This window comes from Lagopus leucura, unplaced genomic scaffold (genome assembly GCF_019238085.1).
Source record: "Lagopus leucura isolate 7727_CA_CO unplaced genomic scaffold, USGS_WTPT01 Super-Scaffold_100001, whole genome shotgun sequence".
Classification (NCBI taxonomy): domain Eukaryota; kingdom Metazoa; phylum Chordata; class Aves; order Galliformes; family Phasianidae; genus Lagopus; species Lagopus leucura.
In genome coordinates, this window is record NW_024962262.1 from 59720380 (window position 1) to 59733987 (window position 13608).

General features: G+C 37.6%; 1 protein-coding gene across 2 annotated transcripts in view; it reads right to left on the reverse strand.

The window, feature by feature from the left end:
- ADGRG2 (adhesion G protein-coupled receptor G2) overlaps positions 1 to 13608 on the reverse strand; it is a 54799-nt gene that overhangs the window by 25887 nt on the left and 15304 nt on the right. For both annotated transcript variants that reach the window (XM_042868239.1, XM_042868240.1), the window contains exons 3-6: positions 12140 to 12760; positions 2744 to 2770; positions 1916 to 1942; positions 214 to 246 (exon numbers count right to left, since the gene is read on the reverse strand). In XM_042868239.1, coding sequence (XP_042724173.1) covers positions 214 to 246; positions 1916 to 1942; positions 2744 to 2770; positions 12140 to 12760 — 708 coding nt within the window. The remainder of the gene's footprint in view (positions 1 to 213; positions 247 to 1915; positions 1943 to 2743; positions 2771 to 12139; positions 12761 to 13608) is intronic.

The following is a 13608-nucleotide window of genomic DNA, read 5'->3' on the forward strand; positions in this document are numbered from 1 at the left end:
AAAATATAACAGCTTTCAGCTAATACAATGCATTTTGAAACGCTACCACTCATGGAGACTTAAAATACAGACTGGAGACAATTGCATTTTAAGACAGTTTAAGAAAAGAATTTGGACTAAACAAGTCTCAATTTAAAAAAATATTAAAAAGCAAACTTTCATGAACACAACACGTTTCCCTTCAGATGCGACTGCACTCGCGCTAACTCTCACCTGTGCTTTCTGCAGCATCATCTGAAGTCATCTCTGAAGAAGAAAAGTCAGTGGCATTAAAAACCATAAATTAAAATCTAAACAACTAAAAATCTAAAAAAAAAAAATCTAAATCTAACTAAATCTAAGTAAGAGAAACATTAATAAAATCTTGCCTGAGGGACTAATAGGATAGGTGACAAAAGTAATAATAGAGGATTCTGGAAGAAAAGAAAAGAAAAAAGGTATTAATGTAGTATTTTATTTCTGTGTATTTTGGAGAAAGAAGCAGAATGCAACACTTCCACCAGGAACTGAATTTTAAAGATCTAAATTGCCTTTTAGGAATAACTTTTGTGCCCATTACAAACAGCTGACATTAATTCGACCATCTCAGTAAGCATATGAATGCAAAAAGCTAATAACAGAATTCCTTGAGATAACTTCCTTTTATTGGCTTCATTCTTTTGGAAGAGGCAGATCAGTTTCGCGTATCTAATTCCTCAGTCCAAAGGCTGAGTTCCTGCATGAACTTGTAACACTCAGAAGCAGGGATGATACGCTGGAAAACCTGTCTCCAAGGAAGCTATTTTTGCAGAAACCATGTATAAATACGCTAGCGTGAGGTGATAAATACTGTTCAGTGAATGGGAAAAGGGACAGTAGGGAGAAAGAAGGAAATTAGGAGAAGAAAATTTAATGATTGCTCAGGATGTGCTTAGAAAGCAGATTTTAAGTGTTGGTGCAGGAATATAAAGTGGTTCAAGGATCACTTTGATCACTCCAGTAAGACAACTAAGTGACATTTTAAAAACAGTTGTTTCATAACAGCTGAAAATTATGCTTTCTGAACTTCTTTGCTAAAAGCATTACTGCCATTGCTAGAATCAATATCTTAAGTATGAAAAAAAAAAAATTCTACTGGATTAGCCATTCCAAGACTTTTCAGATGTGCTCTGTTAATTCCATACTAGAATAAAAGTTAAGTATATTTAGTTCGTAAGTGACAGTCCTGAAGACAACAGCAAGTAAAAAAGCAGCCAAAACATAAGGAATCAAAATGAAAACTAAATATTGACTTCATCTGCATTATTCAGATTGATACTATAAATACTGAATTGGCTGTAGTTGTTAAAGATGAGTCATTCCTAGAAAATGATTGTATCTGTAAAAGTAAAAAAGTGTTGTGTGTTTGTGTCTATTGTTCCTTTTCTCTAGAGCACAATATGTCAGCATACTTCAAGGAAAAATGTAGTGGACTCTTCCCATTTATATACAGTCTTTGTTATATTCCACAATATTTTCCTTTTAAAAATGTTGTCATGATGATGTTCATCACCTCCGATCCTGAAAGTTAAATGATGTACACACATCTTGTAGAGTGGGAAGAGACATATGGGAGCTTTACTCATTACAGCATTCCCCCTCTGCCATCTCTGCAACTGTTCACTGGACAAAAGGCTTTTCATCAAGCAACTCACATCTACCCCAACCTCAATCATCACTGACAAAAGTCATGAGTAATCCAATGAGGGCTGCTATTTCAATACAAAGTAGAATGAAGCAAATAAAGACAAAAAGTAATAATAAAAAAGAAAACACTACATGCTGGACTCCATTTGCACTGCAACTTTTCTGCATTACCCCAGGTAAAAGAAGAGACTGATCTAATAGGAAATAATAGACACTATGGTAGTAATCAGTAAAATCTTGATGTTCTTACCAGAAGTGGATGTTGCAGTTGATGATTCTGAATGCAGAGTTTTTGTTTAAGACAGAAAAAAAAGAGAAAAAAACACCAGGAACACAGATTAGCAAACAGATATAGTAGATCAAATACATACATAACCATTCTCAGCAGCTTTTCCTTATATTCCCCAAAAGTTGACTGTGTTCACCAGAAGAGGGCAACACCTGCTTGTCAGAACAAATCCAGGTTGGAAAAAGGATAGATGTAAAAATCTCTGACAAAACAAACTCATACACATTTGAAGTTTAAATACAATTCAACTAAAGATTATTTCTTTTCAATAAATACTGGACAGTTTGCACTGTGTAACGTTAAGAAAACAAAGATTGTTGTCCCAAAAAAATACAGCTAGCCCAAAAGCCACATGCCTACCCTGAGTGTGTTGCTAATTCTGGGAATGGGAATCAAACATATAATGCTGCACATGGGTTATTAAGAACCCTTCTCAGACATCACACAGCAACACTGAGAATTGCTATTTAGAATTCATCCCATACACAATCATTCTCCTTTCAATTCTGAAAAAAGCAGCATCACAAAACATTATTTTGATCCAAGTTTGAACCTCTGATCTTGATAGGAGTCAGACAATTATTTATATAGCAAACTACAGCAAACTAGCTACTAAATGTTTGATGTTGTCAGAGCGAACATTTGGATCAAAAAGAAATTAAGTGATTTGTTATCTGGTGCACGACTTTGCAAAAACTGAAGCAGGCCTACTAGATAGGTTGGTATTTCACCTTCCTTCAGTCAGCGTAACTAACAACTCTGGTTTTCTTCTTATAAATCAGTGCTCACCTGCAGGTCTGGTGGTTTCCTCTGTAACTGACAAAAAATAGAAACAATTAGGTGACACAGCTAAGACTAGAGACTTTCGCAACAGAAAGCAAAATTAAACTAAAAAGAATATGTCTCTCCTAAAAAAAAAACCAACAACAATGACAAAAAAAAAGAATAAAAGGTAACTTAAGAAACCCAACACTGCCAAATCAAAGCAGAAGGCTTTAGCATATTCATTCTTCCTAAGGATTCCACAGCCAGACTTTCAAATTACAGTTTGGTCCTAAGAGTAAACAGTTAAATCATTAGAGAATATTTTTTTACTTAGTTAAGCAGGTCTTCAAGTTGCAGAAGGAGAATTAAAATCCCTCAGCTGTCTCCTATCATTCTATTTGGAAGATAAAATTTTCCTGCTCAGAATAGAGAAAGCACAGAGAAAACATCACATGACAGATCATGTGTTCAACCTGCCTTCATTAGGCTTAGCCCCTTCTGAGAGGAGTCTCTAAAAAGGAAACTTCTAAATGTCAGAAAGATAAGAAAGTGGAAATACCACATTCTTCTCTGACACTACTCACCTACTTCCTAGTTCATTCTTACCTTAAGGATGCACTTTTTGCACATTTGGGAACCTGCTAGCTTCCCCGTTATTAAACAAAATCTCTCAAATTCCAGCTGGCTCACAGAACTCCATTGTACCCATTTCTTTTTTTTTTTTTTTTTTCTTTTTTTTTTTCTTTTTTCACTTGGCTTATCGCTTGTGTATTTATGGGAGTCACAGATTAATCTATGTTTTCCCGCTGCCTTTCCACTTCCAGTGTAAAAACAAAGTAGAGCAAATAGCAGCAACCAAAAATGCTATGCACAACCATGCTTTGGTAAAGCTGTTTTTTTTTCGTAAAATGTGGGGAAATAAAATGCTGGTGAATTATTCACGAAATGAGTTTTTACTAACACAGTAAGAAGCAAAGAAATAAAGAAAGCAGGGAGTGGGAGAAGCGGGTAAGACAGAAATGCTACATTACAAACTCATTCATAAAGTGCACAGAATATACTTTGAGAGTACATCTACATTACATAGATGCTCACACTCCCTACAGCCACACTACCAAAGAGCATCTAAACAAGAAGTAGGCAAACAACACTGCGAGAACTGACATGGCTCTGATAGACCTGTCTCACACAACATCAGAGTCTCTAAATTGGAGAGACACAGATTTGATGGACGGCCCACTCTGTGAATAAGGAACTAGTTGGATGGTCACAATCAGAGTGCTGTAGACAACAGCACGTTGTCCAGGTGGAGAACAGTGACAAATGGCAACCCTCGTGAGTCTGTACTGGCACAGGTACTATTTTAGATCTTCATCAGCAACACAGGCAGAAAGAACAACTGCACTCTCAGCAAGTTTACAGATGATGCCAAGCTGGCGACGTCAATATAATGGAGGAAGCAATACCATCCAAAAGGACCATGACACGCTTGAGAGATGAGCCCGTGCAAACCTCATGAAGTTCAACAAGGTCAAATGCAAGATCCTCCATCTGGGTTGTGGCAATCACAAACACGAATACAGACTGGATGATGAGTGGACTGAGAACAGCTCTGCCTACGGCAAACCAGTACCTAAAAGAGCCTACTTGAAAGATGGAGAGAGACTCTTCATCAAGGAGCGTACCGATTGGACAAATGCTGATGGCTTTAAAGTACAAGAGCACAGATTTATATATAGATGTTAGGAAGGAGTTATTTGCTCAGAGGGTGTTGAGGCACTGGAATAGGAAGAGATTGTATCTCTTCCTATTTTACAGATGGGCTCAGTGACTGAGGTGTGGATATGACAATTGAAGCCACCAGTCTTGTCTGAATTAATGGTGAACACTTCATGCAAAAGCCCTTCCTTCCAACCAAAAAAGCCCTGGAGAAAATAAAATTTTCAAAAGGAACCCACCTCTTGAAGTATGTATCATCTCATAGCAAAGGCCAGCACAGTTTCTGCCCACTAAAAAAAAAAAAATCTACCTGGAGAATCTGATCTTAAGGTCATTCTCAGATACTCTTGAAGAGTCAGTTTAGACATAGTCACTACAGACAAACTGCTTCTCCCATCCTCTATGTGCCTTCAACCTGCTTTGCAGATTTTGAGAGTACAAGTAATACCTTGAGGTGGATAAGAAAAGTTGTCCAATTACACGTTTAGTACTGTAGGATAATCAGTAAGACAGCAAATTCTAAAACCATCAAAAGCTTTGTAGTTACAAATTCAGTGGTATGGGAAGCAAAATAAGCTAAACGCAAGCCATGAGCCTGGAGCTGACAAACGCATCAAGTGATGGTGGCATGCATAGTCTGAGGGACTTCTCTTGGTCACATATCTAACCACAACTTCTCTTACAGCACCGTATTCACATGCCTATTGTAGCTATAGATTATCTGTAAGGAAGACTTGTTATAGAAAAAGGTGCAATACTAAGTTCACTAGCCAAGTATTTCATCAGAATCCCTTTGAATGATGAAAGTTAAAGGAGAAGTAGCTGTGATATATTATTCAATTTCACATACATTTGACCAAAGTTCCTATGTAGTCCTTAAGTGTTAGAAAAGAATGTGCATATAGCCTATTTGGAGAAGAACTGAAGTCCAATCCAAAGTATCCCTAAAGATGACATGAAAAAAGGAAAATAAAATCACCAAAATGTGTGCTAGCCACAAAACCAAAAAGAACATTAATTTCGCTTGGATTGATCTCTAAAGATGAGAACAAGAAAATCCTGAAGCGCATGGAATTTGATTTTACTTTCTTAGTGCATTTTTATCTGCAACACTGTTGATCTAGGATCATCAAACCAGCACACTAAATACTCTATCCCAAACAAGACATTCCATACTGTAGGGATACTTTTCTACATTTTCTGTAATAGGGAACATTTGCTGAGGATGCAAAAAATTAGAACATAAATAATGTTAAAAATAACAAAAATTTAAGAACACATATAAAATAACATTATTCAGCATTATTCTTTGCTTCTGCTGCAAGAAAGACAGAAGGTCTTGCCCCTTGCACAAGAATCAGGTGTTTCTACAGGAAAAAGCATCTCCATTAAGTGAGCACCAGATTCTGTTACAAACACAGATCTCTATAAACAAAAGCAGCAAGTCACTTGCTGTCTTCATATAACTTTGCACTGCTCTAACACAAACAGATAGCTGAGTAAAGACTGGGAGTCATACATGTACAGGCAGAGGAAACTGCTCTGGTGGTATGAACTTTTATCAACTCATACCATATCAATGAGGTTATTAACTCATATCATTGCTCCATTAGACAGCTACAGAAATTTTACCTGAGAACCAGTATTATTTGTGTTGTAACAAGCATTATTTCCCATAATGACCTTTTTGGTAATGGGAATCAGCATAACTTTAGCATCTCTGGTCTGCTAGGAGACTAAATTCATTAATAACAGTACTCAAGGTGATGTTCACAAACTAATGTAGCTCCAACAGCACTGAACCTGTAAGCATTAGGACCTGTGAGCTGAGTCTGTAAGTCAGACATTGTAGACGATTCCTGGAAAGACGCACTTCAGGGCCCTGTTCACAACAGCCAATAGCCCCTAGTCCTTTTTGCAAATTGGTATTTACCCTTGGATTACAGGCCCCAGCTCTAATTGCCATCTAACAGATGACCTCTGTTTTTTGAATTCTAACACCAGGATTGCTTCTTTTCAAAACTAAAGAGAAAATTCACCTCTTAATGGAAAGTTTAGACAGAAAAAAGACTAATGTTTTGTGTTGTCTAGAAAGTAGCCTTGTGCTTACAGCATTCTTTAGCATTAGAGATTGTAACTATCAACCTAAAGGGATGGAACAGTCCCTACGTCTCATTCAAGCTGTCCCAGCAAACAAAGTAGAATTCAAAAATCAACTCAGCCAAAGGGAGGGAAAGGAGAAAGCAGCTTTGTACCACAGTGGTCAAGATAGGAAGGGCAAGATTTGGGATCTGGTTCTCGCACCGTGGGCACAGTCATTCAAGACATGCTTTTTGTTCATTATTAGAAACAAGAGAAAGCCCTTAAAAGATGCACAATGTACAATTATTCACCTACAATAGGAATAATGAAAATATCCTTTTCTTCTCCCTAACTCCAATCTAACTTACAGTCAGTACACTCTAAATTTTTGGAAAGGCAACACCCTCTCTGATTCACCTGTCTTCAGGCAGCCCCTCCACCAGAAGTAAATCACTTTTTCCAGGGTGGAGGACTGAGAAGCAGCTAGAACCTGGCTGCAGATAACAACATTTTGTAAGAACTAAGCTACTGGCAGCTGTTTCTTGCTCCCCTATCTCAGGGGAACAGTGTTATAGATGACTAATACTGTTTTACCTAATATTCCGTGATCTCCTTTAAATTTTTGCAGAAACCATCCTTGAGCACACCCAAGACAGCAACTAGAGTGTTTTCTTGAGATAAGCAGAAAAAAATTTGAACTGCCAAGAAATGGATCCTCCACATAGACACCCATTCTGCCCTGTCTGCTGCACAGAGGAGCAGGGATGGAACAGCACAAAGGGTCACATCTGCTGCCCTATGTCTCTCGGGCTCTCATCTCTTGATGAGAGAATGCAAGAGACAGTTTGTTGCAGTCAGATCCAGACACAAAACAGGCAGGAAATACTAAACCTAGTCACCAGTAGAAGTACAGACTACACAGGACTACAGGATGAGGAGAAATGGCTTTAAACTGGAAGAAGGTAGATTTAGACTAGGTCTTAGCAAGAAATTCTTTACTGTGAGAGCGGTGAGACGCTGGAACAGGTTGCCCAGTGAGGTTGTGGAGGCCCCCACCCTGGAGGCATTCAAGGCCAGGCTGGATGGGGCTTTGAGCAACCTGGTCTAGATGGAGGTGTCCATGCCTATAGCAGTGGGGTTGGAACTAGATGACCTTAAAGTCCCTTCCAACCCAAATTATTCTATAATTTTACATATAATAGGCAGAAAAATGTACACTTATGTGTTGTAGGGCACAATGGTAGAATTTTGAAAGAATATGAAATAAAGTGCCTCAAGTTACACTTGTTTTAAATTTAAAGTGTGCCAAAAATGAGAATAGTTTATGTTTTCATACATAGGCACCCTTAACCACATCACATCTCCCAAATTGATCAAGAGCAGAATGCAAATGAAAGAATCCCAAGGGGCACCATGGTGGCTAGATAATAATGTCTCTGCAGGTGGCAGGACTTGGCCGATAACACAGAATGACCTTAGATAACCAAGACCATCTATTTCTGAGAAGATCAGTTCTGACTTACAAATACACACAAACATATCACGAAAGTAGTACAAACCAGATTTTTTAAGTAAGATGTGGTAGCAAACTTTGTGCTGAAAGTTTTTCCATTAAAGAAATTCAATTGATTCAGGCAGATTCGCAGAAGTGATTCGCATGGCAGATTTCAATCAGAAATGGGAAAGACAAAACGTATGTTCCAAATGGATACACAGTATCATCTTCCAGCTTAAAAATTAAAACATTTCACACTCAAGTGTCAATTCCACTTGAGTGTTATTAATTCCCTACAAATCCTCTTCTAAACGATATCAGAGGCTACAGTGCTCATGTATTCTGTTAGTCACCAGTACTGGGTAGCAATGACCCTTCATTTATATTCAGTGTTACTAAGATAACTGCATGAAAACACTTCTCATGAACCCACTCCTGAACAAAACCAAGTGTAGTAGCTTCAACAGCAAAATATCAAGTGCTAATATCCTACAGTCTTCTATTTACAGAAGCAGACACCTAGAAACAGTGAATGTGCTTCTTCACATCAGGCTCTGTCACTTTGGCCAGTTCACTCCTGTAACCTTAAGAGAAAAATCACGTGCACTGTTTTTAACTCAGCTTCGATGTTACACAGGTTTTTACGGAAATGTGCTTACAATACAGGTTTTGTCAAGCTCTGTTTGTACAAAGATGTGTATCAGAGGCTGAGATGAACCAGAATCTCTTCCCTTGTAGGCTGATTTCCAAAACGCTCCTTCTATTCATACAAAAGAAGACTGAGGCAATGAAAGCAAAGAAATGGGAGGTCAAACACGCGTTCTGTTAATATGTACAAAGTAGAGCAATATGTGACTCATCAAACAGGCATTCCATAGTTATGTATTCCACATCTTGCCCCACCCCCTTCAGATCTATTTATTTAAGAGCTTCCTTTAAGAGCCTCTAAAGGTTTCTATAGCATCGTACCCTTACAATTCTTTAAAAATATATGCACTGGTGAAAGTAACATCTTTTTACATCTTTAGCTTTCATTACTTGCTCGGTGAACATAATAACACAGACCAAAGTTTGGTACTCAACAGACTAGGATGTAGACTCTATGAGTGGCAGCTACATTTCAACGTTCTTCCTGAAGAGGTAAAGCCTTAGAACTCCACCTTTCCTTCTAGGAAAGCTGATTTTGCCATCAGTAGAGTACACAACTCAAGAAATCTTTAAAAGAGATTGCATGAGTCTAAATCACACCTCTGGTTATTCATATCTCCAAATTAGAACAGTCCACATTGAAGTTTTCCACAACCTTGAGTGTGCACACAGGTGCTGACTTCCCAACAATATTAAATGACTTTGTTCCCTCAAGTCTGAAAACCTCCTACAGCAACATCGCAGCAGGTTCATCCATACAGGGATTGTAAGGATTCAAGGAAAAGAAGGGACAACACCTTAATCTAGAAGACTGGACAAGACAGTGTAGAAAAATTAAGATGTCACCATCTAACACTGGATTGTATTCATGCAAAAGAATGCAACTTAAAGTAATAGGCTCTGGATTTCTGCTAAAAGTTAGGGCATCAAAATTTAAGGCACTGATGTCACATCACAAATGAGGTGACAGAACTTTAGTTCCAGTGACACTATTTCTAATTATTCTGTAAATCATGTATTCGACTTACTCTTTGAAACTTGTAAAAGGTCATCTCTGTCATCTTTGTGCTCCTTGCATAAATGCACAGTGTAACAGTTTGGATATTTATATTTTAATAAAGAATGCTACTGTTTAATATGTAACTGAAATGATTAATGTTTAAACAGTAAATTTCTTCAGTTGTCAAGTTACCACTAAAGGTGACTCACAAATGTCCCATGCAAAAAATGACAACACAAGAGCTTTTGCCTTTGTATTCTCTGACATCAGAGAATATGACTTACTTTTTCTTGGATTATGTGAAAAACAATAACATCCACAATAACTGTCCACGTTAAAATCTGTAGTTAAATAGGAATAATTCATCAAGTAGTAAGACAAATTACTCTTTGAATTTGGCACATGGAAGAGTGAACACCTCCGTCTCACCTGGTTGGCCTATGTGAAATACATCTGTTCAGCTTGCAAAAGATACACCAAGCAGATGGGACCCAAAAGTCTTGTTACTGAAAGAAGCAAGAGCTGCATCTTTCACTCAGACCTGAAAGTTATATATTGCTATGTTCCCTGACTCCAAGAAATGTCATTGGCATCACATCACAAACTGGGAAGCAGTCAGGTCCTTTCTTGCAAATCTTCAGATGCACATGATGCTTAGCTAGAGCAAAAGTAATGCCCATTCACTTCTGGGAAGTAATTTACTTTAAGTTCAGCACGTCTTTAAGTGTTAATCACAAAAGTAAATCTTAACACAATCAGGACTCTAGTCCTTATTAGATCTAACATGGTTAAGAAGCAACTAAACAAAATTTTGGTAATCTAAGAAATTAGTATAAAACTAAAATCAAAAGAAAATGAATATAGTTAAGAAAAGGAAAGCCTGAAGGAGGGGGTAAAGAAACAGAAGCTAATGATGTGACACTACGTCAATCTAAACTTACTAATGGAATGAGTCATTGCCTATGAGACACCAGTTAGATAATGGCCTACATTGCACAAAGATCTTGAGAAATCACAGAAATCTTGGTAATCTTTGAGCATTTTACAAACAGCTGCTTCACGGGAGCACAAAGCACCAACCAGGTTATAACAAACTTCTTGTTATAAACTTGTCCTCCGGCACAGTTACAACTTCAATGAAACACTTCCTTTTCACTCCTTGTGAGTATGCAGGCAGTGTGGCTCTTTGCCAGTTACATTCCATGCAGATACAAAATCAGATCTTTCTGAACACTCACTGCTATAAGCACAGCTACTTTAACAGAGCAGAGAACCCTACTAATTGGGTAATTTTTACATAGGAAGGACAAAGGAACTTCTAGAAAAAAATCCACTTGTGATACTACCACCAGCAATTAAAGCTGCCTGGTGCTGTCAGTGCTTTTTTTTTTTTGGTCTCAATAGTACATGCTAAATATTCACCTTCCACAGGCTGGTTATTTCTTTCTCAGGAAAAAAAAAAATTCTCATTCTATTTTAACGCCCTTACTACAACATTTCAAACTACACAGCCAGTGAATGATTTTAAAACTACATAGCTAAATTATATTTTTCAGTCTTCACAAAATGAGTAGGTAGAGTTTGAAAGGATAGAGATGATGAAGACCAAGGCTGTCACCATCTGTCATCTAACATAATCACTTCCATTCTAGTTTAAGAAATCAAGTGAACTAATCACCTTGATAACTCTGGGCTATGGGCTTAATGCCATTTACTACAGTTGACAAAATGGATCCTACTCAAATTTCATTTCTCTTTTACCTCAGCAGAGAGGACAGCACAAGCTAGAAAGAAGATTTTCTTGATTGAATTCCATCTTAACTATACTAAAATTCAAGTTCTCTGACAGTATAATTTTATTTTGTTCTGTTTTAAAGCTTTTTATGGTTCTTTTTCAGATCAGAGAAGAACTTCAAGAAAGGTGTTAGAAACCATCTGGCCATTTTAATAAAGGAAGATATTACTGCTACAGAAACAAGAGTAAACTAGAGACTCCAGTTATCTTTACAGATGTAGACCATACAAGCTAAAAATGGTATAGTGTGCCAGCAATGATGTGAAAATTCACATGCATTCAAGCCCAAGCCCAACAAACGTGCAAAACGAGGACCCCCAATGCTTTTCTCTGCATTTATTCACATAATTTAAGGTATGTGAATTAAGCAAAATGACATTAACAAAAAAGCCCTAATACTCCAAGGCGTTGGTTGGATGCATCCCACTCTAACTGCCATTACATGAGCAGCAGACAGACACAAAAGTTGGAGCAAGCGGGAAGTCTATAAAAAGCACACCAGTAAACTTCTAAATCTGCATGAAAGCTAGCGAGAGCTGCAGATTCTCACCATCTCCATAAACAGACAAAAATGACCAATAGAGAAAGACTTTCTAAAATACAGAAGACAAAATGTTAGACACGTTACATCAACTTTTTGCAATGATGCTACTCTAAAAACAGGGAAGCAATGATACTTACCACATGGCAAAGAGTTGTCCTTTTCTACTGTCTTATTAAACATCCAATCCTCCTTTCTCCAGCGTACAATACTACCATCTCTGCAGTGCTTGGCAAGATTTATATTTGCTTTATCCCACATTCTGAACATGTACAGCTCCCCAGTCATACCCTGATTAGGTGATGCAGCTGTACCTGGCAGTTTTGAGCAGCCAAGTAAGAACTGCCCTTTTCCAGGGAGAGACATATTTCTAATTAGTTTTTCATTTAGTCTTTTTTTTCCATTTATGAATAGCTTCACTTCCTTATCTTCACTTTTCCACTGGGTACATATTTGGTGCCAGATGTTTTCCTGAAGCATCGCCACTGTCGTATTTATCTGATTTCCAAACAACCAGATCCTCAAGTTACCACGATCTCCGCTAAGTCCAAGGTCATGCTTAATTGCAGAGGGATTGCTGTTAGTTGTCTCCTGGTTGTATACATACGCTGTCCAGGGACTATTGGAAAAATTGAGCTTGAGGTGCACACAGACAGTGAATTCTTTCAAAGAAAGCAGAGAAATTCTTGGTGACATAATCCAAGGATCTTCACATTCAGTCTTAAAGACCGCTTTATATAGTCCTAGGAAATCCTCCTGATCTAAATAAAGAAAAGGTGATTTGCAAAATTACTTCTTTAAAACAATCATCTACATCAATGTTATGCTTTTATATATTACTATACGAATTTACTCCTATGAATTTACCCGGGAGTTTTCAAACCAACACATCACCAAAAAACTTTGATTCTTCCTATTTTGTTTGTTTGGGTGGGAGGGAGGGAGGACCAGCATATTTGGAGGCAGGTAATCAATCCTAGCTAATCAAGAAGGCTTTGACACAAAACTCATGTGCAACATAAAGAATGAACACATAGCTCCCCAACATAACGCTCAACCTACAAGTGGGAGAAAAAAAGAGAATCAGGTTCTGGTCCCTATTCCGAAGACCACACAGGTATTTTGCAATTACAGTAGTGGACAAAATATAGACAGAAGAGACTATAATCCTTACTGCCATACTTACGTTCTGCAGCTCTGAACAGTGTTAGGCTTCTTCATTTTATTTTTTTCAAACAAACAAAAACTCTAATATTCTTAAATCTTTCACTGTATATTGGTTCAGCTTTATCAGGAAAGGTAGAAAACAGCCATACTCCAGAAGACAATGAGTTTGGGTAACTTTCAGGAAACATGGTTTGGAGTTACTGACTAAATTTAAACCCATCTAGCCCCTATACACCAGGACTACACCAGCCCCTATATACCAGGACATTTACTTGCAGAGATAACTGATCTATGAATCTTACATTTACTTAGGCACAGAAATGGCAGCCTGGAGTTTAACTGGGATGTAAACATAATTTTAGATGCAAACAATAAATTTACTGGTAAAAGCAAGATTTTAGACTACGTCAACACAAGTAAAACAAGCAGGGTCATAGAATGC